At 43.8% G+C, this 23,817-nt stretch overlaps 1 protein-coding gene across 1 annotated transcript in view; it reads left to right on the top strand.

Annotated features, from left to right (window-relative positions):
• The window catches only part of CHCHD3 (coiled-coil-helix-coiled-coil-helix domain containing 3), a 262,793-nt gene that overhangs the window by 163,647 nt on the left and 75,329 nt on the right, over positions 1 to 23,817 (top strand). The window contains exon 5 of the mRNA XM_037165866.2: positions 1,889 to 1,972. Coding sequence (XP_037021761.1) covers positions 1,889 to 1,972 — 84 coding nt within the window. The remainder of the gene's footprint in view (positions 1 to 1,888; positions 1,973 to 23,817) is intronic.

Here is a 23,817-nt window from a genome sequence, read left to right on the forward strand (position 1 = left end):
TAAACAGCCCTATCATGAACATCTTTGCATATTGCTATAATTACTTAAGTTCTAAAAATAGTGATCACATCTCAGTGAATGTGCACATTTTTAAGCCTTGTAACATTTTGTCAAGTCGGTTTAAAAAGTGGTTTGTACCCGTTTACATTCTGAGCAGCTGTGTACAGAAGCGCCTGCTTTCCTGTGTCTACACCACTATTACTTTGTATTTTTGTGGTGGCATTTTATTATTTCGATATTCGTGTTTTGATTTCTTCTGTGGTTTAGTTTTCTTTTTTCCTGTGTTTATTTTTTGTATTTTTCTGTGTGATTTTCCAGTCTGTGTTATTTGTGGGGTGGGGTAGAGGGCTTATTTTTTAAGTGGCGTATAGGTTACATGAATTCTCACAGCTACATGTTTTTTTCTTCTTTTTTTCACTTAGTTTAATTTTTTTTATCTTTACAGAGGGTCTCATAAGTTCGTTCTTTTTCATTTGTTTATATCAAGCGTCTATGTTGAATTTAGGGAGGTCTTTTTAGAGCACATACACAGTCGTGCTAATTTTGGTTACACATTCTCCATTTACTTTTTAAAAAATATTTATGACAGACTGGCAGGTTTTCACTGTGTTGTACAAAGGAGCCATGGATTATGTACTTACATATGAATGTGTTTTTATCTAATCTTAAGATTGTATTTGTTTTTATTTGTGCATGTGCTTTCAAGTATATGAACTTCTCACTGAGATCTCTGAATCGCATGAACAGCCCAGTCACATTTAAACGTGTTCTGAGTTCAGCAAGTCTGCCCCGCAGCACACCCAGCCTTCCTTGGCTTGCACTCTAAGTAGAGATCATGCATCAGCTTTCTTTCTGGCATTAGGAAAAAACAGTTACTTATAGTGTTAAATACCCTTTTGTTTGTTTGTTTTGACATGCTGCAGGACATCGATGCCAAGGTAAGTAGCAGAACAATGACCCAGTGGAAGACACCGTTAGAGAGGCTAAGGCAGGCACAGAGCTCGGCCCAGAGGTGCGAATGCCAAAGTACATCCTCCCTTGATTTCTTAAAGATTCCTGCTCAGGTGTGGATTCGATATCCGCTGAATGAAAAATACGCTAAAAACCTTTCTAACTTGGGATGATGTAGGGGGGCTTGTTCCCCCAGAGAAGGTGGTCACTTAAACAGTGACTGAGATGCAGACAGTGGTTTAAAAAATACATGATTTCACTAATCAAAAAATATATAAGTAACCATCTTTATCATTATGTTTTCAAGAATCAGTATTTTATTGCATTATTATTTTGTAAATAAGGTCTTCTAAATTAGAAGTGGGAAAACATGTTTAAATTATTTTTATTATTAATAGTAATTTTAATTATGTATATAAACATTTACAGTAGTTTTTTTTTACCCTCTCTCTAAAGACAGCTGTTTCACAAAAAAGTGAACGGACCAATGCATGTATTTACATCCAAGTTTCCCTGGGTAATTTAAGGGTTCTCAAGTATAAAGTTTACATGCAAAATGTTGCTTAGGTATTTTTTTGTTGTTCAAGAAAGGTTAATAACCATGTGTCTTATGCCCAGATTAAAATCAAAGTTTTATTGTGCAAAATATTAATCCTGGAAATTAAGAGAAGTTAAATGAAACTGTCTCTGCTGTATTGTGATGCGTTTGGACAAAGTAGGACACAGCTGTTACAGCACAAAAAGAAAAACGATGTAGACACGTTCTTTACATTTAAATCCAGCGATCGTCGTCTTATTAATATTTCCCTGTGGCAGAGACCTAATAGTTTGTAGAAGTCCTCAGCCTTTTATATTTATTTCTAATGCCATGCATACTTGACTTCTGCTTTGCTGTTGCCTTTTCATAATACAGTCTATTCTGCATTTCCCTTTTCAGGCCAGGCTGCTGGAGGAGAAGGATCGCGTGATAAAGCGACAGGACGCCTTCTACAAAGAGCAGCTGGCCAGGCTGGAGGAGAGGGTATGTGTGTTGCTCATCATTGGTTCCTTCTCCCGCCCATCTGCAGCTTTCCCGTAGATACATTTAAAACTCGATAAGTTAAAGTTGAAACTGCTTTTTCTAGTTAAAAATTGGCCAGGAAGTGAAGAAGCCAAGCAGGTAGATTATTCTCAAACGGGACAGTCATCTCTGCTGCGATAGCTTTGAGTACGGTGGCGTTATTGGTTCGTTGATGCATTTACCACTCACAGACCTCCTACATCTCCCCTCAAACGTTCGGAAACTGCACTGTCTCTGGGTCACACAGTGGAGTGCTCGTCATCATCACCATCATCCACAGTTTCTTTTCTTTTTTCCTTTTAAAAAATGTTTATGGAATTTCTCGGGGGAACATTGGGTAATAAAATTCTATAGATTTCAAGTGTACAATTCTGTTAGAATACTTAACTTTCCCCAACATTGACTAAACGTGTATGTTTTGAGAAATGATCGTGTTTTAAAGGACATACTTCCTTTGTGAAAACTCAGTTTCACTGCATTTGTGGCTAAGAAATGAATGTCTCTTTCGAGTGTGGTAGACAAGAGCAGGATAGATACAGTAGAACTTAGGGAGAGGAGGAGGGGGGAGGCGGTGAGGTAGTGAGTGCCCGTCGTCAGCACGGCCCCAGAGTTCGACTGAGCTGCAGAGGAGGAGGAGGAGTGGGACTTCGAGCCTGTGAACAGAACCCTTGTCAACCAAGTAGGTGTGTCTGGATAACTCCGTACGTAGACTGTGATGCTACAGAGCTCGCGTTCTTCCCCAGTAGATCGAGGCACCCCACATTTGATTTGTTAGAGTAGGGTGTTTACTAAGAAAGTAGGTAAAATTCGAAGTACATTATTAAGCCCCACTGAGTACAGTTACTTGTATGTCGAATTCCTTCCCCCGTCTCTGTCATGGAGCGGTGTTCTTGAATGTGGGCCTGCTTTCTCATTCACTCAGCGGATGCTCGCTTACCCGATGGGTGTCAGGCCCTGGTCTGGTGCCAGAGTTACGCTCTTGAGGAAAATGAACTCCACCTCTGCCCTCATGGAGCCGAAATTCGATGAAAGCCCAGTATATGTATTGTAGGGGGTGAGGGGTGAGATAACATGGCAAACAGCAAGCCAGGGAAAGGCAGTCCCAGGGCCTGGGCGTGTGAGCGCAGGGTCAAGTGGAGGGGGAGGGTCTGTCTGTGTACGATAGGACAGCATCTTGGAAGAGGTCTGCAGTCATGGGGGACCCCCAGGACCCTCAAGCAGGAGTGTGGTGGGCGTGTTTAGAAGGGCCAGAGGTTTGTGGGTAGAAGAGTATTGTAGCCGCTGTCTAGAGCGGGAAACAAGGCCAGCAAGTCCTAGTAAGTGGTGTGGCAGCGATTCAGAAAAGGGATGGTGACGGCATGGGCCAGGGTGCGGAGCAGTGGAGGGAAAGAAATGTGTGTGGATATTTCAAAGGCAGACAGAGCTGAGCAGATTTACTGGTGGCTTTGATCATGAGTGAAAGAAAGAACTTGAAAGTACTCTAGGTCTGTGGCTTTCATACAGGACGGATTTTCCACAGGGGAAGACTTAAAGTGTGGATCTGGATGTGTGTAGTGGAGGCAATTAGGAGTTTGATTTGGGATATGTTAATTGTGGCTTATTTCTTAAAACATCCAGGTAGCGATGTAAAGAAGCCTAAAGTGAAATGGCTTAGAGCAGAAGTCAGCACGCTTTTCTGTAAAGGGCCAGGTAGTGAGTATTTTCAGCTTCGCGGGCCCTGTGTGGCTCCTGTCACAGTTAACTCAGCTCTGCCGTCGTATTGCGAATGCAGCCACGGCCACTGTGTCAGTGAACAAATGTGACCGTGTTTCAGCTTAGGGACCCTGGAGTTTGAAACAGTCTTTTGATTTTTTTCTCCCAACCATTTAGAAATGGAATGGTGTTGTCAGGGCTGGATTGAATCAGGTGGCGGGCTGGGCTTGACCCTGGTTTAGAGCACAGGCTCTGACATCGGGTGGATTGGATCAGAACCGGCATTTCCCCACTGTGGCTCTTGAGCACCTTACTGGAGCCTCGTTTCCTCAGCTGTGAAGTGAGGATGTTCGTGCTTACCTCACTGATTTGTTAACTGAGCCATATCTCATAAAGCAGGGGTCCCCTGCCAGTGGTACCGGGTTGCGGCCTGTTAGGAACCTGGCCGCAAGCAAAGCTTGCCTGGGCTCCGCCTCCTGCCTCCCCAACCCCGTGTGTGGCACCAGGTGTGCAGGCGTGTGAGCAAGTGATGCTCAGGTTCCAGGAAACCAGCCCATGATGCCAAAAAAAGTTGGGGGCCGCTGTCATAAACCACCTTTCAGAGTGTCTAGCGCAGAGTCACCACCCAAGCAGCAGTGCTTCCTATTTTACGTCTGTCCTTCCAGGGCACTCTGCTGGCCATGGTTAGCCATCGTTAGCTGAACTAAGTCGATGGGAGTGAAAGCTGGAGGTGACTTACTCAGTACCTGCTTTCTTCCCACCCAGTTGTAGTTTACTTTGCCATCAAGTATCACTGTGCTTATGTTGTAGACGATCGGCGGGTAAATACACACTCTCGGAGTCCAGAACTGAATTGATAAAAATTTTAATGGCCAAAGATTTTCCTGCGCAGGGGCGAACTTCCCCAACTGTGACCGGAGTCACGTAGCTACTCAGAGCTACAAAATGGAAGTCGCGCCTGGCTTACAGACTACTGGGTAATTTATATTTTCTAGCAAGCAAGCAAAGGCATACAGAAGCAGAGGTGGCGGTTAGCTATTGGCTTATTTAAAAACGGCGAGGGTCCCTGATTGGTGGGTGCTGCTGCTGGTGGGCACTTTCTGGCGGGCCCGGGTTAGTTACCTTATTTGGCTAGAATTTTAAACCCAATTGTTCCTGGATGTTTGTTCATTACCCTGTTCCAGGAATGCCCTAGCTGTAATTTTCCTAGCTGGGTATAACACTTGAATTTGTATTTTTCCTAATTTCATATCTGTATCTTTTGAATTTGTCATTGGTTACTGTTAAGTACAAGAAACAGCACTGAAAATGTTCACCCATTTCTCATAAGTTCACTAATTTGAGGTAGATTATTCAGTGATTGGCGTGAGGAGCTGAGAGGAGTTGTTCTTGGCAGATGAACCTGGTCTGCTGAGCAGCTGCCTGTTACTTCTGGGCCCAGGTGAGGACAGGTGGTGGGACATCAGATGGGTGGATCAGTGTAATGATACCAAGTAGTTGCGATTAGAGTGTGTTCTTATTGAGGCAAAATATATACGATTTGTCCTGCTTGAAGATAAGTCTGGAAAGTAGTTATTTAGGAATTTTAACTGAATGCTGAGAAGCACCAGTGAACTTAGAAGACTCCTTAGGTGGAATAATCACATTACTAGTAGTCGATACTTAGTAACTCCATATTTAGTAGCATGTGGTAGAAAGCGTGCTGTCCTGGGCATCAGAAGGCCTGGCTTTGTCATCCAGTTGACAATTTCCTGAATCTCTGTGGTGTCTGGATCTGTCAAGTGGGGGGGATGCTCTGTTCCTTGCTCATCTTGGTGAGTTACTGGTGGGCATGAGATAAGGTAGCATATAAAGGCTCCTAGAGAACTGGGAACAAACATAAGCTGCTGCCATTAAAGACTATTTACTTGCTTTCCATTGTGTGTAAGATACTAATAATCATAAACTCACTTTAGAATTGTTCAGCTTCTTGCCATCTTCTACCCGTTCCTGTGAAGTCATGTTTTTATTTGTTATTGCCATTCCTAAAATACCTAAGTTGAATTTGGTCCATTTGGGATTTTATCTGGGAATATTTCAGAGACATTCAGGCCCCCGATGAGGAAGCAGTTTTTAGACTTATTGCAAGAGATGGAAAAGGGTTTTGCTTGTACTGTAGGGATAGTGGAAAGCACCGGGTCTAATCATTGCTCCCAGGGAGTCTCCGGACTTTGCATTAGGAGGCATAAAGGTGCTGAATCCAGCAGTGCACAATGTAAAAACAAAAACAAAAACAGCTGATTTTAACATAGCCTGCAGAATCATCTAGTTTACTGTGGAATTCAGGTTACTTGTGGTTTCAAAGAGAATATATGTACATATCTCTCTCTTTTAACCCAATGAAACGATGAAGCCATAAACTAGATATTCTGTGGTATATTAGTGATGGAGAGGAGACATTGAGTATTTTAAAGAATAATTCCAAGGATTATTCCTAAGATCTCCTTATCATCTTCTCATCAGGTGGATTAACAGACACAGTAAATGCATATATTATCACTTTTCTATGACTCATAAACTTATTACTTGAACTATTTATTTTCATTGACCAGAGGTGGTCAGTTTCTTTCAATATATGAACCCAGGGTCACTGAATATGTGAAGCACATTCAGTTCTTGGTTTGCATCTTGGATTTATTTCAAGAAACTCTTTATCAGTGAGATATTATTCCCTTTGGTGAATGCAGCTTTCTCCTCCCAGTATTTTATATTGGCTAGTTCACCAGGTATCTGAGATGATGTTTCCCTTTCTCTAACTTGTGGGGTGTAATAAGCATAATTTAACTGGACACCAATTTCACACCTCTTAGAACCAGCATTCGAGTATTCTATACTGAGGAAGAAGATCAGGGCCATTTGAAAAGTCTTTCAGGTCCTTATTTTATTGTAAATGTTGCCAGCTTTTTCCAATAACAACGTCACAGATGTGGAGTAAATTTTTATGTTTTAAGAACATTAGAATCGCATGTAGATGTGTGACCTTGTAACTGAGCAGCCTGGGGTCCGGCGCCTGCCCTCACGCACGAGCATAACACAGAACTAGGTGGGGACGGAAAGCGGTTTTTATTAACAGGGTTTCCGGTTGGGGTAGCTGAGGTCTCACCTGCTCCAAGCATTCTCTTCCACCATACTCAGAAATCCCCTTGGCACCAAAAACGCTGAAATGCAAACCCATGCTTAGAAGTGCCCCATCATTCCTCATCTGTCCTTTTGGAGCCCTTGGTGGCTGCAAAAGGATCACGCCCCTCCAGCTTTTGGGTGTGCTCTCTCTCTGGGGTGCACACTTGGGGGTTCCACAGTCGCCGTCATCTCACACAGCTTTCTCTCTTTCCCCAGGTTTGGGGTGCACTGTCAGATCACTCCCGCCAATTGTGCAGGGGAAGCTCCATCTGTGGGGCTCCAGTGCCCAAAGCAGCTTTCGCCCTTGGGGACAAGGAACTTTCCCAGCTTGTGTGTCTGTGTGCTGCTGTCAGGGCCAAAGCAGGGTCCCTCCAAAGTGCACCACACTCCAGCCCCCCCCCCCCCCCACTCTGACCGGGAGCAAGGAAGACAGTGTGCACTTCAGGGCAAGTCCTGTTTTAACTAACGCCTGGGCCCATAAACCCATGTGCGACAGAATGTCTTGACTTTTCAACCAGTGTGGGCTAATACCTGCCTATGCGTCAGTCCCCGGTGTCTTTGCCCCTCTTCTGGCTGCTATTTTGCTAAAGGGGACAGAAGTGTCCCAGCCACAGCTACCCATGCAGCTGTGGGAAGGCTGTATGAGGAGCTGCTCAGCTGCCCGGCACGGCGCACGCGCGTTGGTTTGCCCGGCGTTGGCTTTGCTGACAGTACCCCCAGGGTGGGGAGGCTCTCTTGCAGTTGCCGTTACGGTTTCAATCCAGGCAGCACCCCACCCCACCCCCAGGGCTTTGTGCAACCCCCTCCCTTCTGGGGGAGAGGTACTTCTGGTCCCTAGGCCACCCCATTTCAACCTAACTGAAAGATATCTGAGTATGAATTCCTGGTTGATGATTTGGTGAGAGGAACCTTTCAAAGAGCTTTTCTTCAGAAGCCTCCCCCAATTCCCTCAGGGAATTGTCCATAAACCTCTATCCCTGATGCCATAGTTTATGGTAATCGAAATTAGTTATCTGTATTTATCTTGTAGACTCCTTGAGGGCAAAGGTTATTATCTTGTTTCTATATTTACCACAACTCACACATTGTAAGAGTAGAGTGAACGAATCCTAAGTTTACTAAGCCTATACCATAAAGTTATGTCTAAACAATTAGTGTACAGTGTTTCTTCACAAAATGCTTACTATCTTCAGTAATAGTTTAAGATAGTAATTTAACCCATGGGAAAATCCAGGTTAACTTTGGTTGTTTACAGCATCACCACCATCCTAGTGGCTAACAGTAACAGTTGTTGAGCATTCGCATTGTCCAGGCACGTTGCATAGATAGTCCTTTTATCCTCTCGAACGGCCCTATGCTGCCGCCACCCTTGTTGCTCAGATGAAGATCCTGAGGTTCCAGGCGTTTGCTCAGGAACGTGCAGCCAGACCGTGAGCTGGCCGCGACCTGGCCCCGAGCCGGCCCAGCCCCTGAGCTGTTAGCCACTCCCCAGTGCTGTCTTTAACACCTGTCAGCTCTGCACTTGGGAAGCTAAATCTTGCCAATTGTTTTGTTCTTTGGGTGGTAAGTTAGTTCTTTGTGGCTCTTAGTACAGCCTTTTAGGTCCTGTTGTTATAATTTGATTAATGCCACCTCATTACCTGAAAGTGTTAAGCATTCAAAATGCATAATTTTCTCCCCAGGATGTGGTACTTCCTGGGAAAATTGGACCAAAAGGGAATAAATAACTCCTTTTAACCTAGCAACTACAGCATGATACTCCTAAGGATTATTTTAATATCTAGTTATACTATTTTTATTTTAAAGTAAGACATTTCTAGTCATTGGAGCAGTTTGGAAATATTTTTGAGGTATCCATTCATTCATTCATTCATTCATATATATGTTTATAGTATTGCTACAGGACAGCCATCCCATTCCATTCTAGAAGGAAACATACTTTCCGTTCCCTTTTGATAAACGATTTTGATGGTTATTTCATGAGAGTCTGGATTACCTGCATATTCTTGAAGAAAAGTTGTATTTTCCAGTAGTCTGTTAGTCCTGTAGGAGGACCAAGGCCGAGGAAGAGGAGGGCAGAGTCCAGATTCCCCAGGGAAATACTGGGATGAAGGACTCCTTCCTCCCCAGGACATCTTGGAGACATGAGTTCTTTGATGATTAGTGTGTCTTGCATGCCTAACTTCCCAATTATGAAGTTGGATTGATTTGCTTTACTGCATCCACTTTGCTCTTGGCGTTCATAAGAGTGGTGGGGTTTTGGCACAGCGTGAAGAGAGCTTTAAAAGCCCTGGTGGCTTGCGGAGCTGAGGGAGATCAGAGAGCTTAGTTAGATACAGTTACAGTCTTCAGATCAACAGGGTGGTGGGGCATGTATTGCTTTCGGTTTACAGGCTTCTGTCGATTTCAGCTGCAATTTGCATACACACTGCAGTCAGTCCCATACAATTAAGAAGGAGAGGGAAGTGTACAAGCTGGGCAAAAGAGAGCAATGCAAAGAGAATGGTGAAAAATAAATTATCATTAAAAAGAAATGTACTTTATCAGTTCGTCACCTGTGGAGAGAGTTGCTAATTAAATTCTAAGGTCATGCTTACATCAAGTGAGCAATTTGTAAAAGCTGTTTACCTGTGGTAGGTGGCGTGTCTTTCATTGCATCATAAAGTGTCAGGCTCATCTGTGTGATTAATTGGCTTTTTTGATTGCTTGACTTCTTCCTTGTCAATTAGTACCTTCCTTTCTGCAATTCCTCTGTGCAAAGCTTGGGGGAAAAATAAGGCCAACGAATGGTAATAAAGAGAAATGACAACAGACAGATTATTGTCAGCTCAGTGTGCTCCTTATGGGAAGAAATTATTATGCATTTTTACTACCACACGAAGTCTGTCACTGTAAAATATTTCATTGAGTGAAGCTGGGTCAGCCTTTTCAAGGGATTAATAAGGATGCAGTCACAGACCAGTGACATCTGAGATACTAAAACATAAACAACCCTTTTTGAGGGTAGGGAGATACCTTAAACTCAAATTTATGGGTTAAAAAAAAATCCTTTGATATTTTCCCCTACAATGCTTTCTAAACAGTTAACTTACTCTGTGTGTTTTGGCCATACCATGTGATAAAAGCAGATTTAGCACCAGGATAGTTAAAAGCATAACTTTTTGATGGCTACGCCTTGATAGGTTATGCTGGTTTGCATTTGTTAACCTAGAGAAACATACCGTTTTTTGACACTGGGAAATTTTGTGCTGGCCTCCTCATTCACCTTGAAATCCAGGCGGAGTCCCGGTGGTCTCTGTAGTCACCAAGTTATTGGAACAGATGTGGGTGGATCTCTGGTCCAGGGGTTTGGACCTGAAGACAAGAGGAGCCAATGTCACTTTTAATTTTAATGCCATCACAAATGACAGAGCTGCCAGTAAAATGGTTCACAGTATTTACCTTGAGTTTCTCTCAATTTTTTTAATCAGTAGCAAATAATGATAGTTCAAATAAATGCCCTTAGATGCTAATTGTTAGGCAGAGAAATGAATAATGTCCAGTATCACCATATCTTTTGTTGATGTAATTGACACAGTTATTTATAACAGATTCAGATACTGAACCCTTTTATTCTTTTACCTGTCTCCCTAAAGGAACTTTATTATTGCAGATATTTCAAAAGTGGCAAGCAGGATGCTCTTTTAAAAAAAGATTTGTTCTCTGAGGGGGAAAATCAATACAGTATGGTAGAAATGGGAGTCTTATCCTTAATTCATTATTTAACAAGTCCTTCAAACACATTGGTTTTTTTTGTTAACCTCTCTGAATTTTCTAATGGGTAACCTTGAAATGCTATTTTAATCTGGCTTTAGGGATAGGAGACTTCCATTTTTTTTTTCCCTGGGATAAGAAGTTGAAAGTGTGTCCCATTAAAATGATCCCCTTAACTGGAGCCAGCTTTTCTGTGCCTAACTTTGGAGGAAAGATTTGCAAATCATGGGATCACAGTTAATTTGGGGCTCTCTTTACCATGTAGGCTGTCAAGAAGTATTAACCTCAAGGTAAGATGAGAACGTGGAGCACAGAGCTGTGAGCTGATGGCACACAGTACACCAGGTATTAAATAGCATTATCCATCCTGCTTGCTACAGTAAATAGGATTTCACCATTATGATGTGTCAGGGCTTTCAGTGAAATCAAATTTACAAGACACTAAACTGCCATCCTCTCTGCTGAGCAGCTTTATTCTGGGATCTTGGCTTTCACATTAATCCTGTTGGTAGGAAATACTTGTACCAATTGTGCATGGAAATTATAATTTAATGATCTCTTCCTCTTCTCTATTCAGAGCTTAGAATGGACCACTGTGCTTTGCGGTGATAGCCCCAGGGCTCTGAGAAAGCGATAATGCACGGTTCGGCTTTAAAGCCCAGCATTGCCCGTCTGTGAGTGCGTGTAATGATCGCGAGTACTGAGATGCCTACAGTGTGGGCTGCGTACGTTCTCAGCTCCTCACGTTTCTTTTACCTTGTGAAGCACTGTGCAGTAAAAGAGACGCTGTTTACCATGACAGTTCTTTAAAATGATCCGCCACCTGCATGTGTGAAGGCAAGGTAAGAAATGAAGTGTTAGGAAATCTAGGGGAAATTCATGCCACTTTTAAAGACTCTCTTCATTTTTGTCGAGGGAGGCTCAGCAGGCTGATTTATTGGAAAACACAATGAATGCCCCCTTTCCTTTCTTTGGGATCTTTTCTTGCTATTGATAGGAATGTTGCAGCCGGGAAGTCATTGTGTGTTTCCTTTGTGTGCAGTTGCAGATGGGCTCAATCTCCTGATTTTTCTTTGTGTCCAATTTTATAATTAGTGATTGTTGTGCTTCTTGATGTCTTGTTTATTTATAAGTTTCATATGTACTCCATTAGGCAGACCAACCAATGCTTTTATTTCCCCATTTTACTGACTGAAAAATTAAATACATAACTATTAATTTTTTAAGGGAATTTGCAGGCTGGCATGAGAAAAAGGTCTTCATTGCAGTTTTATGCTCAGACCGTGAGCCAGCTGTGCCTCTGTAAGGTATTACATTTCAACACATTAGCTTCAGTTAGGAAGATATATTTGGGCACTCAAACATTTGCAAATAATATTAGCTCGTACCATTATCACATCAGAAGTGCTAACATCTGAACTTGGCATAAAAAGCATATTCGCACCATAAGGTCAGCATTTAAGGAAGGAAATCCAAAACCAGGTGGGCCCTGTGACTAGATAGCATTTGGATCTTGGTCATTGTCATCAGAATTTTGGGGGCTAGAGGGAATCCTTGGCGCTCACTGTTCATTCACAGACATTAAATTTCTCCAGTGAGCCAGGCACTGTACGTAGATACGGTGACAAATGCAGGTGTCATAGACACCCTTTGGGACAGAGCTCTCTGAACTGCCACATTGCCTCCACAGAGGCCGTGCTGGACTCTTCTTTTCCAGAGCAGAAACATTTTGTGGGGAGTTGCCGCTACTTTTGTCCCATAAAGGCCTAAAGATCATGGGATTGCTCAGGGAATTGAGTGGGGTGAAGAGGTCCATCAGGTTAAATGATCCAATAAAGACCCGGTAAACTAACTGGTGCCCTCAAACAGCTCTCTCTGACAATAAATGTTAAACACGAAAGTTCCATCAAGGGAAGAATTATTTCCCCTTCGGTCACCGTGGTGGTACCTGGCATATAATAGGCATTAGATGACTTCTAAATTAATGTGTTAGGGAGTGGGATGGGTTCCGTGGCCAAATAACTTTGTGCTGCTGTCAGGGCCAAATGTTAGGTTTAACCTACCAAGTGTCAGGCGCACCAGAGTTAGGGGAATGTTAGGTGTAACCAGGCAGACCAGACTTTCACAAGCGGGCCTCCTCGGAGTCTGTGTGCGTTCCCCAGGCTGAGGCTCTGCCTGCCACGTGTCAGCACTACACTCAGACCGTACACCGTCTTTTCCCAGGAGCATGAACTTCTCCCAGCACACCATCTGAGACACCTGTGGCCCGTGCAGCGCAGTGCCTGCATCTACCAGTCCTTCCTGATGGGTGCCCTGGGATGGAGAGGTCGAGAAGCTGTAAAATTCTGTCGGCAGAGTTCCTAATGCAGGAGCTTCCGAACGCCTGCCCTGGCCTGCAGTCCCCTCCCTTTGCACCTCGTTGCAGAAGGGTGGGCAGAGCAGAGAGAGGTCCTCCGGAGTGGGCTTTGTGGTCTTAAGTCTCTTTGTCGTGTCTAGTCTAAGGTCTTTCAGAAAATTGCCATGCTCCCATAGTTTTATATTTATATTCTCATTCCTGATTCAAGTTGCGTTACTCCAAGCTCCCCAGAATTGGGAGCGATCGATAGTGGGGTTTGACCAGGACCCAGAATCATACTCATTATCCTAAGAGTTTTACCTTTTTATAGAAGAATCAGGCATTTGGGCCCAGTAGAATGCCACCAAGGAAGTAGAGTCTAGAAAGGAATTTTCATCTCTTTCATAAAATGAAGTAGAATGGTAATCAAATTAAATAAATATTAGCCCTGGCCGGTGTGGTTCAGTGAATTGAGCGCTGGCCTGTGACCAAAGGGTCGCTGGTTCGATTCCCAGTCAGGGCACATGCCTTGGTTGTGAACCAGATCACCAGTAGGGACCATGTGAGAGGCAACCACACATTGATGTTTCTGTCCCTCTCTTTCTTCTTCCCTTACCCTCTACCTGAAATAAACAAACAAATAAACAAACATTTAATTATTGCTGTGGGTCTTTAAAAACTGTCCCTCAAGTGTTTACCAAGATCCAGAGCTGGACGACCAAGCCAGTGCTCTATCAACACCTGCCATACTTCAGAGTCTCACATTTTCAGGAAGATTTTGGGGGACTGGCTATAATTTTAAGGTTTGCTTGCCTAGGTCTGAAAATGCAGTCCCTGTATCAGCGAGTTAAGTTAAATAAAGGTGAGCAGTCATCACATTAAGAACAAGAGTTTAGGGAGAATAGTGTGGATGAAGCACTGTACTTTCATCTTTATCTTACAAGATATTATTTTTTACGTTATTAGAGAGGAAGGGAGGGAGGAAACAGTAATGTGCAAGAGATACATGGACCAGTTGCCTCTCACACACCCCAAGCAGGGATCTGGCCCGCAACCCAGGCATGTGCCCTGACCAGGAATCAGATTGGCAACCCTTCGGTTCGCTGGCTGCCCCTTGATCCACTGAACCACACCAGCCAGGGCATGCTTGCATCTTTTAAGTAACTACTGTCTGTTGAGGGATTATTATGAGCCTGGTAGCATATGAAATGATTAAACACTACATTTTAACCCCAGCACAAACCTTTAGGGGAATGTGTGAGGTCTGTCTGGGAAAAGTCCAGCCATTGTTAACATAATGAGAATGGTTTGAGTGACATCAGTGTGACCTGGCAGCCAAGGAGAGTGGACTGGGATGCGCAAGTGTGAACAATGACAACTTCACTGTACTAGTCAGTGGGGGCAGTAGACACTTGTTGAGTGAGCATCTAAACTATATATCCATTGCATTTGAAATAATTGAGCCAGTAGAACAATGAATCTGCATCAGATTTTGCACTAAGCTTGAACATTTTCATAGCAGAAGTTACTCAGATGATTCAAAAGGCCACAGCTATGGGCAACTGGTGATTGGCAGCTTCATCATGACAATGCACCTGCTCATGCATCACATCTCCTGCAGAGTTTTTTGGTGAAACATCAAATCACCCAGGGGCCTCAGCCCCTTACATCCCAGATTTAGCACCTTGTGACTTCTGGCTTTTCCTCAAATTAAAATCAGCTTTGAAGGGGAAAGACATTTCAAACTGTCGATGAGATTCAGGAAAATCCAACAGGGCAGTTGACAGTGATTGGGAGAACTGTGTGAGGTCTCAAAGTGCCTACTTTGATGTGCAGTGTTTTTTTGTATCTTGTACCTTCTTCAAGAAATGTCTCTATTTTTCATAGTACGTGGCTGGATACCTTCTGGGCAGACCTCCAATTGTCTCTCCTGACCACCAACAGCTGATGGGGCTCAGAGGCATCGCTTACTTGCCCCGAGTTTCCCAGCCCTTGCTGTCTTCCTCCCCACGAGCAGCCTCTGCGTCTGCGTGACCAGTGGTACACTAACACTCCCGTGAGGCTTCCTGGTCTTAGCATTTATTATGCGATTTCACTGTCCTTCCCCTAGTTTTAAGATGATTTTTGGTGGAAGTGGACATGACCTTTTTTGTTTAGAACCACTAGAGTAAGTGACAGATTCTTAGCAACTTTTGTGTTTTGTACTTGGCTTCTTTTACAAACTAAAAACCAGTAGACTTAATAGTGGATTGTGTTCCACAGTAAAGAAAAATTACCCCAGTTCCGTGACAGGGCATGGTCACAGGATGGATACAAGTCCATGGGCTAAATTGACGGGAGATGTGCTGAAAGTAAGGAAACGGTGAAAGATCTGTGAATTGGACCTCTCTCCAGTGAGGGGATGGCAAGAAGAGGAAGTGGTCTGGGAAGTACTGTGGGCAGAAATCAGTTAGAAGCCAAGTTAGGTCACCCAGAGTTACGATGAGCCCTGGTGTGACAGCAACAACGAGGGAAGGGGGTGGTGTCCAAGAGTGATCTTCCTTTGGCTCCCACTGCCACTTGGGCTCTCTTGGCCCGCACCGTCTCCCTTTGCTGGAGCCCACTTTGCGATGTCGTTTCTTTCTAGTGGGTCTCCCACATGGCCCTGTGTCCACAGCATCCTGGAACCACAGCAGCCCAGGAGGCTATGTTTAGATTGTGTACATACGCAATCTTGGTACATAAACCTCCTGGAAATGTACATTCCAGTCACTCACGAGTTTACTGTCAAGTTCCTCTCTAGTTTAAGGCCAGAGATCCTCTGATCCTAGAGATACTTGAACTTCAACTCACTGGCTTCCCTAGTCTCTGCCTCAGAATGAACCTGAGTGATTAATCTCAGAAATATACCTCTCATGCAACTACATTTAAGCTATACCTGCAGGTAACCTCCCGCGGTGGTTTTTCATCCGTTGCCTCAGTATTGCTCACTAGACTATCCCCACACTTGCTGGCTGTCAGCGCATTCCCCTGCCCTGTTTTGGAGATGCCTTCGCTGCGGGATGCTGAGCACTTACTGTGTGTTCAGGTGCCCTGCTTGCCCAGTGCCTGCGGTGTGCAGAGGGTAACTCAGTCAGGCACGTGCACCTGTTGTGTCTCGTCCTCCTCCTTGCCCGTTTCCTCCTCTTAGTATTAGTATTTCCAGAAACTACTGGTAATTGTAACGTGCCTTCTGCCTTGCATAGATGGACCGAATGATAATGAGTTAGAGTGAAAACAGAAGTGAGAAAAGAGTAGTTCAGGGCTGAGATCCTTAGCTTACACCCTTGGATAGACAGTCCATTCACTGAGATGTGCCTGCTTTTCTGTTTCTCTATCAATAAGACGAAAATGTAACTTAGAACTATGATGTTCCTCTAGTTCCAGAAAAATAATACATAATAAATTGCGAACTGTCTATTCTCTAATGATGCAGTTGCTCTAAATTGTAGAAATTTGGCAGACATGCCTAGAACTATTTGTAAAAATTCAATAGCATGTAATTAAAGACAGAGACTGCTATTTTACTGTTGGGTACATTAAAAAATTATATTACATATCATTTGGATTTGACCCTGAACTGGGTTCCCAAAAGAATAATACCAGAAAGAAAAAAGGGTACATATTTTTAGTCTAAATAGAGGTACAAGTTATATAAAGTAACTTTATATCACTTACACTGGAGCTGTTTAAGGCTAATTATGCAAAAGTTAGTGTTTGAATGAATATTACTTTGGAAGTAGCCAAATGGAATTTGAACTACATCAAGCAGTGATTAGGATGCAGTTTTGGGTCCAAGCCTTGCCAGGCAATGAAGCAAGATCGTCCTCACTGTGCAGACTCAGTGCACCAACCTGGATGTTATAATAATGGGGTGGAATATTTATAGACATATAACTGCTTATTACTCCTTGGAACATTCACCTGGTACAGGAGGATACCTTTTCAGGTGAGAAAACAGACACTTGAAGGTGTTGAGAGTGGTCTTAGGCAGGTGGCAGAGGAGTGGTGGCATTGCGTCCGTGTCATTGTTGCATCCGGTGGGTTCTAAGAAGTGTGTGTGTGTGTGTGTGTGTGTGTGTGTGTGTGTGTGTGTGTAGGTTCCTGGAACTGATTTGTGTTGGTGCTGCCGTCTCAAATGTTGCAGAGGTAACTGAAATACAGGGCGTTCTTGGTGTCCTTCCTGAGTTTTTATGAAACTCAATCAAAGGAACAATAAAATTTCACTAGCTTCGTTGATAACATGGTGTAGAGCAGGCATGCAGTAGGTTTTTTACTGTTATTCTTCATTGTTGTGTGGAATGAAAGAAATTTCCAGTGGAACGACTCTATTCTATTGGAGGAAGGGACTGCCGATTTGCTGGTTTGTTCTCATTGTTGATTTTCACATGCCCACAGTGTTGGAAAACTAATTCCTGCATTGCCTGTCTCTTGGTCATTTCGTAAGTACCTGAGATATTTTATAACCCCAGACCGCAGCATGGTAGGGAGTAGGCTTAGATGATTCTGGAATGCATCAAACCTTCGGGACCTCTCCCTCGAAGGACATCATGGTAAATTTAATGACATCAAAGGCAAGTGGATGTGGATTCAGATGTCACACTGTGACCAAGCAGAAGGGGCCCGTTTGTGTGGCGCCTTGGTGCAAGACTCGGCAGTCAGTATTGGAAGAGACAGGTCTTTATTTACAATATTCCTGCCTTGGTGGGGCTCAGAGCACTTACTCCTGGAGCCCCCTTTCCCCACAAGACCCAGCACTTCCCTTGCTCCTCAGAAAGGCTAGAGGCCAAAAGCCCCCGAAGTTCCCCATATCCTTCATCTTAAGCGGCTGTGCAGACTCTCAGTGGCTCTCTCCTACAGGGTCTGCGGTACGCTGTCATCGGCCTCCCTGTTACAGTCCAGGGGGTACACTGCGTCATGGCAAAGTCCAGGAAAGGCACACGTGTCGAGAGCGGCCTTTCCAAATGTTCCAAGTCCCAAGTGTCCAGGTAGAGTCTGGGTCTGCAAGGCAGCAGGTCAGCGTCTTGCAGGGAAGTCCTTGGTGGCTTTGGCGTCCACTGGAGTGGGCACGATAAAAGCAGCTTCCTGCCTTCTTACTCGCCCACGGTGGACCAGCTACCAGGCTCCAGTCACCACTGGCAGCCTGCCGGTCCCCACCTTCACCTCCAGCTGCATCGTGGGTCTTCCTCCTTACTCCTTGTGTGGCTGCCTGCCTGCCTGAAGTTTATATCCTGACCTGGAGCCTCCTGTGTGACCACGTCTCCGACTCCTCCCACAATGAGTTGCATTCGCCAGTTTCCCGTATAGTTTGCTTTCTCTTGGCTGCCATCCGCAGTCAGGGCCAGAGTGACACAGGCACGCAGGGGCACCTGCCTCCCCCAGCTGCGTCAGGAGTCGGGATGCAGCCTGTAAGTCACACCCACCTTTTCTTTTCTTTTTTTTTTAATTTAACATTTTTTATTTATTATTATTATTTTTTTAATTTATTTTTTAAATTGATTATGCTGTTACAGTTGTTCTATTCCCCCCTTCATTCCCCTCCACCCTGCCCCCCCATCCCCACCATTACCCCCCTTTAGTTTATGACCACGTGTCTCAAGTCCTTTAGATTTTATATTTCCCATGCTATTCTTGCCCCCCCATCTATTTTCTATCTACTGTCTATGCTACTTATTTTCTGTACCTTCTCCCCCCATCTCCTCCTTCCACTCCCCTGTTGCTAACCCTCCTTGAGATCTTCATTTCTATGTTTCCACTCCTGATCTAGCTGTACTTTTAGTTTGCTTTCGTTTTAGGTGTGGTTCTTAATAACTGTGAGCTTGTTCTTTCACTGTTCATGTTTCTTTAACTTCTTTTTCTTAGATAAGTCCCTTTAACATTTCATATAATAAGGGCTTGGTGATGATGAACTCCTTGAATTTGATCTTATCTGAGAAGCACCTTATCTGTCCTTCCATTCTAAATGAAAGTTTTGCTGGATAGAGCAATCTTGGTTGTAGGTCTTTAGATTTCATGACTTGGAATATTTCTTTCCAGCCCCTTCTTGCCTGTAAGGTCTCTTTTGAGAAATCTGCTGACAGTCTGATGGGGACTCCTTTGTAGATGATTGTCCCCTTAGCTCTTGCTGCTTCTAGGATTCTCTCCTTCATTTTAATTTTGGCTAATGTAATTATGATATGCCTTGGTGTGTTTCTTCTTGAGTCCAACTTTTTTGGTACTCTCTGAGCTTCTTGGATTTCTTGGAAGTCTATTTCCTTTGCGCCCACCTTTTCTGAGGGGTTACACAGCTGTGAACACAGCTGCAAACTAGCTACCAGGTTGCCATTGAAATGCAGAGCACCTTAATCCTATCCTCCGCTCTCTGCCCCCCAACCAAGATTTGTGGGGGCTTTGAGGGCCCCTCAGCCTGCACCCCATTTCAACACCTCCTACTTATTGGCTCTCCGTCCTTAAGAAATACCAAGTAACGTCTTTCACTCTCAGAGTCCTCATCCATAAAGTGGCTTTCATAACACTTTTGGAGGGCGTGGGGATGAACTAAAACATTGCATGTGAACTTATAAGGATATTAAATCAGGAAAACATCAGCTGTCATCCTCAGTCTCCAGCATGTAGGAGGCTGATAATAACACGCTGCTGGAGGGAACTTGTTTGGTTGGGGGGGGGGGGTAAACCTAGAAAAAATTATCCATTGTTTTATATTGAAATATTATATTAAATTTTCTAGAGGAATGGGATTATTTGCTGTATTGTAGAGCTATTTTTAATACAAAAATAATAACAGAAAACTACAATTAGGCCTACTCGATCTTTCCGATTTTCAGAGCTCTTTAATACACTTCATTTTATTTGCTAAAATGGGATCTCTCATCTGTGTATTTGCCTTCAGATTTGGCTTCCTGTGTCAGAGATAGTGATCTGAGCGAAGTGTGTCAGAGGCTGGTTAGACCCTTTGTCCATTTAGCTAAATGCATATAAGCTAACCTGATGGGTGGGGAATTTTAAAAAATGACGAAACAGAACTGACTGAATGTTTATTTCTCCAAATTAAAAATGGTTTGTTAAACCTGGAGATACTGTAATATTGGAGTCCAGGTCCTGAGGACCAGGGACTGGGAACACAGATGAGACCGGGTGGAAAGGACGTGTGGTTGTGAACTTGGAGGCGCCAGCTTTACGGAAGTTGCTGGGGTGTGGGGAGCATAGGGAGAAAAAAGACCATAGAATCTGGGGGAGTGCAGGTGCCCCTTCAGTGATGTGCTGTGAACTTGTGTCAGTTTTTTTTAATGTTTGTTTCTGTTGTACTCTTCTGTTGCAGGTCTCTGACTTAGGATATCAATGCAGAACAGGAATCCACTTTTTTCATTGTGATTTTTGGGTCAGTCTTTGTTTAACAGTGAGAGCAGAGTGAAGTATTTTATTTCTCACCTCTGTATTGTTTATTAAAATGGAGTGGATGTGGAGGAGGAAGCGTGGGCGAGGTCAGGTCGTGGGGCTGTGTCGGGGCAGGAGCAAGGAGGCAGCAGTAGAAACCACGGGGCGATTCCTGGGCAGACACTGCTCTCCTAACGGAGGGTGTTTCCGCTCAAGAATGTGCCTGGGTACAGGGCGCTTTTCTGCAATAATGAGACTGTTATTTTGGGTTGTATTCCCGAGAGGCGGAAAACATTTCTGGTGGGGTCATGGCTTCAGGAAAGTGGTGATGATAGTGTATTTGTATTGATATCATAGATTTTATTTCTACATGTAATTGTACTACGTCAGACGCTGTGCAGTTTATGCAGGAGTCTTCTACTTTAGAAGTGTTTGCCAAAGAGCAAAACTGCCGAAGCCCTTTACTTGTAAAACTGAGAGTCTCAGCATATGGTTGGCTAGTTCAGGGGGAAGAAAAAGAAAGAATCCCCCCCACCCCCCCAAAAAAATCACGTGCACACAAATTGCCCTGTTACCTTTCTAAAGAACGGACCTTTTTGACCAAATTCCTTAAAAGGTATCTGAGATTAGAGACTTTTCATGAAATGAAATGACTAGATTTATCAGCCTAGGACACAAAAATCACCAAATGATAACTTTTCAAAAAGACCTGCTTGTGTGAGCCTATAATATTTTTCTCCTGTAATTTAAATGCTTTCTATTTCTTCCAAAGCTTCCTGCTATCTTGTTGGCTTCTGCCTCAAAAGATAAACCCAAAGCCCAACCCATGTTGGTTTGACCCCCTAAATTATCTTTTCTTTATATGGGCGGTGTATTTTTTAATCCCTCGAATCAAAGTATATTTTAATGACTGATGTAATAAGTTGAATAAATTACGGGCAACATAAGGAGAGATTAAAACAAGTTTCTCAATTGTGGGGGAGTGTTTTTTTCTTTTTTAACACGCTACAGTTTAAAGATAAAGGCAAAAGCAACTGTGTTTTTCTCTCTTATTTTCTCTGCTACAAAATATGGTTAACTACCTGCCAACTTGCCACCTGAACACCCACACTGCCGTTTAAAAAATTTCCCAAGGACTATTTTATATAATGTACTTTCTGCATCTTCTCATTATTTGAAGAAAATCATTTTTCTTCTGAGAAAATTACAGCTCTTAAGGTGTATTCACGTAGAAAAACCGTATGGGTAAATGCGCTTTGTGCTCTCTGATTCTCATTATTTATTTATCCTAAAAGCAGTAATGGGAATAAAATACTGTATAATCATGGTGAGTATATTAAGGAGTTGAAATATTGACTTTTATTTAACATATTTCTAGTGGTAACTTTATCTGTGGACAGTTTAAAGGAGAGTGAAATGTTTGTTGATTTAGCAAGTGAAATAAAAATTCTAAAACACATATTCTTGTAAACCTACCTTGTATGTTCCTTAGTTTTGTTGATTGCAAGAGGGACTGTTCTCCGATTTCTTGGTCCTGTCTGTGATTCAGAATGCTCTTAATTTGCTTAGATTTTTGTAAACTTTTGGAAAGTAATTACTGCTTTAACTGACAATATATTTATTAATTCTTTTAAACAAGCAGTTTAGCACCCTTGCTATAATTTAGAATTTTTGCTGAACGTCTTCTTATTTTCTTAGCTTTCTCAGTCACCGTGAGCTGTTCACCAGGCTCAGGCCTGTGTTCACTGTTGCTTGGGGTGAACCGTGTGGCCGGCTCCATGTTCGACTCAGGGAGACAGCAGAGAGGAAGACAGACGGAAATTTCTAGACCCAACACTATGTTAATATATGACCGTCAGTAACAAGTATATTTTATGTCAAGTGGTGGTAAGCTCTGTGAAGGAGAATAACAAAACAATGAAGGAGACAATGACTGTGGGCGGAGGGGTGACAGAAAGAGACGGTATCGTATACAGGGAGGTGGCCTTGGACTCCGCGCCGCTTGAGAAGGGCCTCGAGTGCCAGGAGGGAGCCGTGGCCATGGAGGAAGAGCCATCTGCCAGGTGCTGTTGAGCACCAGTTCCTCAGATCTCGTGCCTTGTTTCCATGCCATTTATGACTCCAGTGTGTTCTTCACTGTCTTTTCAGAAAGTGCCAGGCTTGCTTTTCAAGTACAGTATCAGTCTTGCCAGGCCCGGCAGACGGTGCTTATTTTGGTCTGCACTTTGTTAGCAGATCAGTTCTATGCTAAGTTCAAATGGCACTCTGATTTCAAGAGTCATTCTAATCCTTGTTCTCCTAGAGGAATAATATAATAGGCACTATGGGTCTGCTCGGCGAATATTGAAGTTTACAAAAAAAAAATTCCCTGTCAAGTGAAAATGTGCTCGAGTCTCCCTGCAACTGCGTTCCTTTCCTCGAGGTCTCTACCCGCCCCAATCCAAATCAACGGGAATAATTCTGCCTGGCTGTTTGAAACAACCTTTACTGTGAGCTTGCCACCTTGCCAGCACTGTGCAGCCCACGTTCATCCAGTACTTTATTTAACCTCTCTGGCCTCTCAGGGCTGTTGTTTACAGACGAGAGGAGTGAGACAGAGCGGTGGTGAGCAGTGCCAGTGGGATCAGGGACAGCGAGCCATGGCGTCAGGATGTGCACCCCGGCAGCCCAGGCTCACGTTCTCCACCTCACTGCACAGACTCGGGGGAGGTTCGGGTCGAGGTGGGAGTGCACTAGACACACAGGAGTTCCGAAGGCCTCTTGGGCTCATAGTTCCCCACTAGGGCTAAACAGCACGTGGGTTGTCCACGTGTGCGTCTGAGATTTATTAGTTGGGCAGAAATTCCCCCTCTGACCATGTCCGTAGATGGGAAATGCTTAGCCTGTCCACCAGGTTGACAGATCCGTTTTCACCACCTCTGTGGTCCCCTCCTGGCTTTCATTGAGCTTCTCAAAACAGAAGAGGCCTGATGGCTACTAACCGTACCACCTTCTCTGAAGAGAGTCTCCAGTTTGGGGGTTGGTATTCCCCCCCTCCCTCACCTTGGAAGGAATTTCTCTCCCCACGTTCAGGTCCATAATGCCCTCTAACCTCCTACAGGAAGTCTTGCCATTTTTCTGTTTTACATGTGATACGTTTTCATAAGGCAGTTTTTTATATAGCTGTTTGGAAAGCCATACTGCCTGTGTTCAATCCTGGCAGCACCACGAACAAGCTCAAACTATCTTTTAATTACTCAACTTCTTTGGGCCTCAGTTCCTGCCTCTGGAAAGTGGAGGTAATAGTGCCAGCCCGATGGTGTGTGTTATGTAAGTTCTAAATTAGATGATCCGTGTAAAGCACACAGTGTACCCGCCTGGCTTTGACCCATAGGTTTGTGCCAGTGAATGTTAAATAGTATTATTAGCACATCTTAACTCCGTGGCACATTCCACGTGAGTTGAGGACAGAGGTTGTGTGGCATAGATATTGATG

This window comes from Artibeus jamaicensis, unplaced genomic scaffold, assembly GCF_021234435.1.
Source record: "Artibeus jamaicensis isolate MK-2021 breed Jamaican fruit bat unplaced genomic scaffold, CSHL_Jam_final scaffold_3307, whole genome shotgun sequence".
NCBI classification, from domain to species: Eukaryota; Metazoa; Chordata; class Mammalia; order Chiroptera; family Phyllostomidae; genus Artibeus; species Artibeus jamaicensis.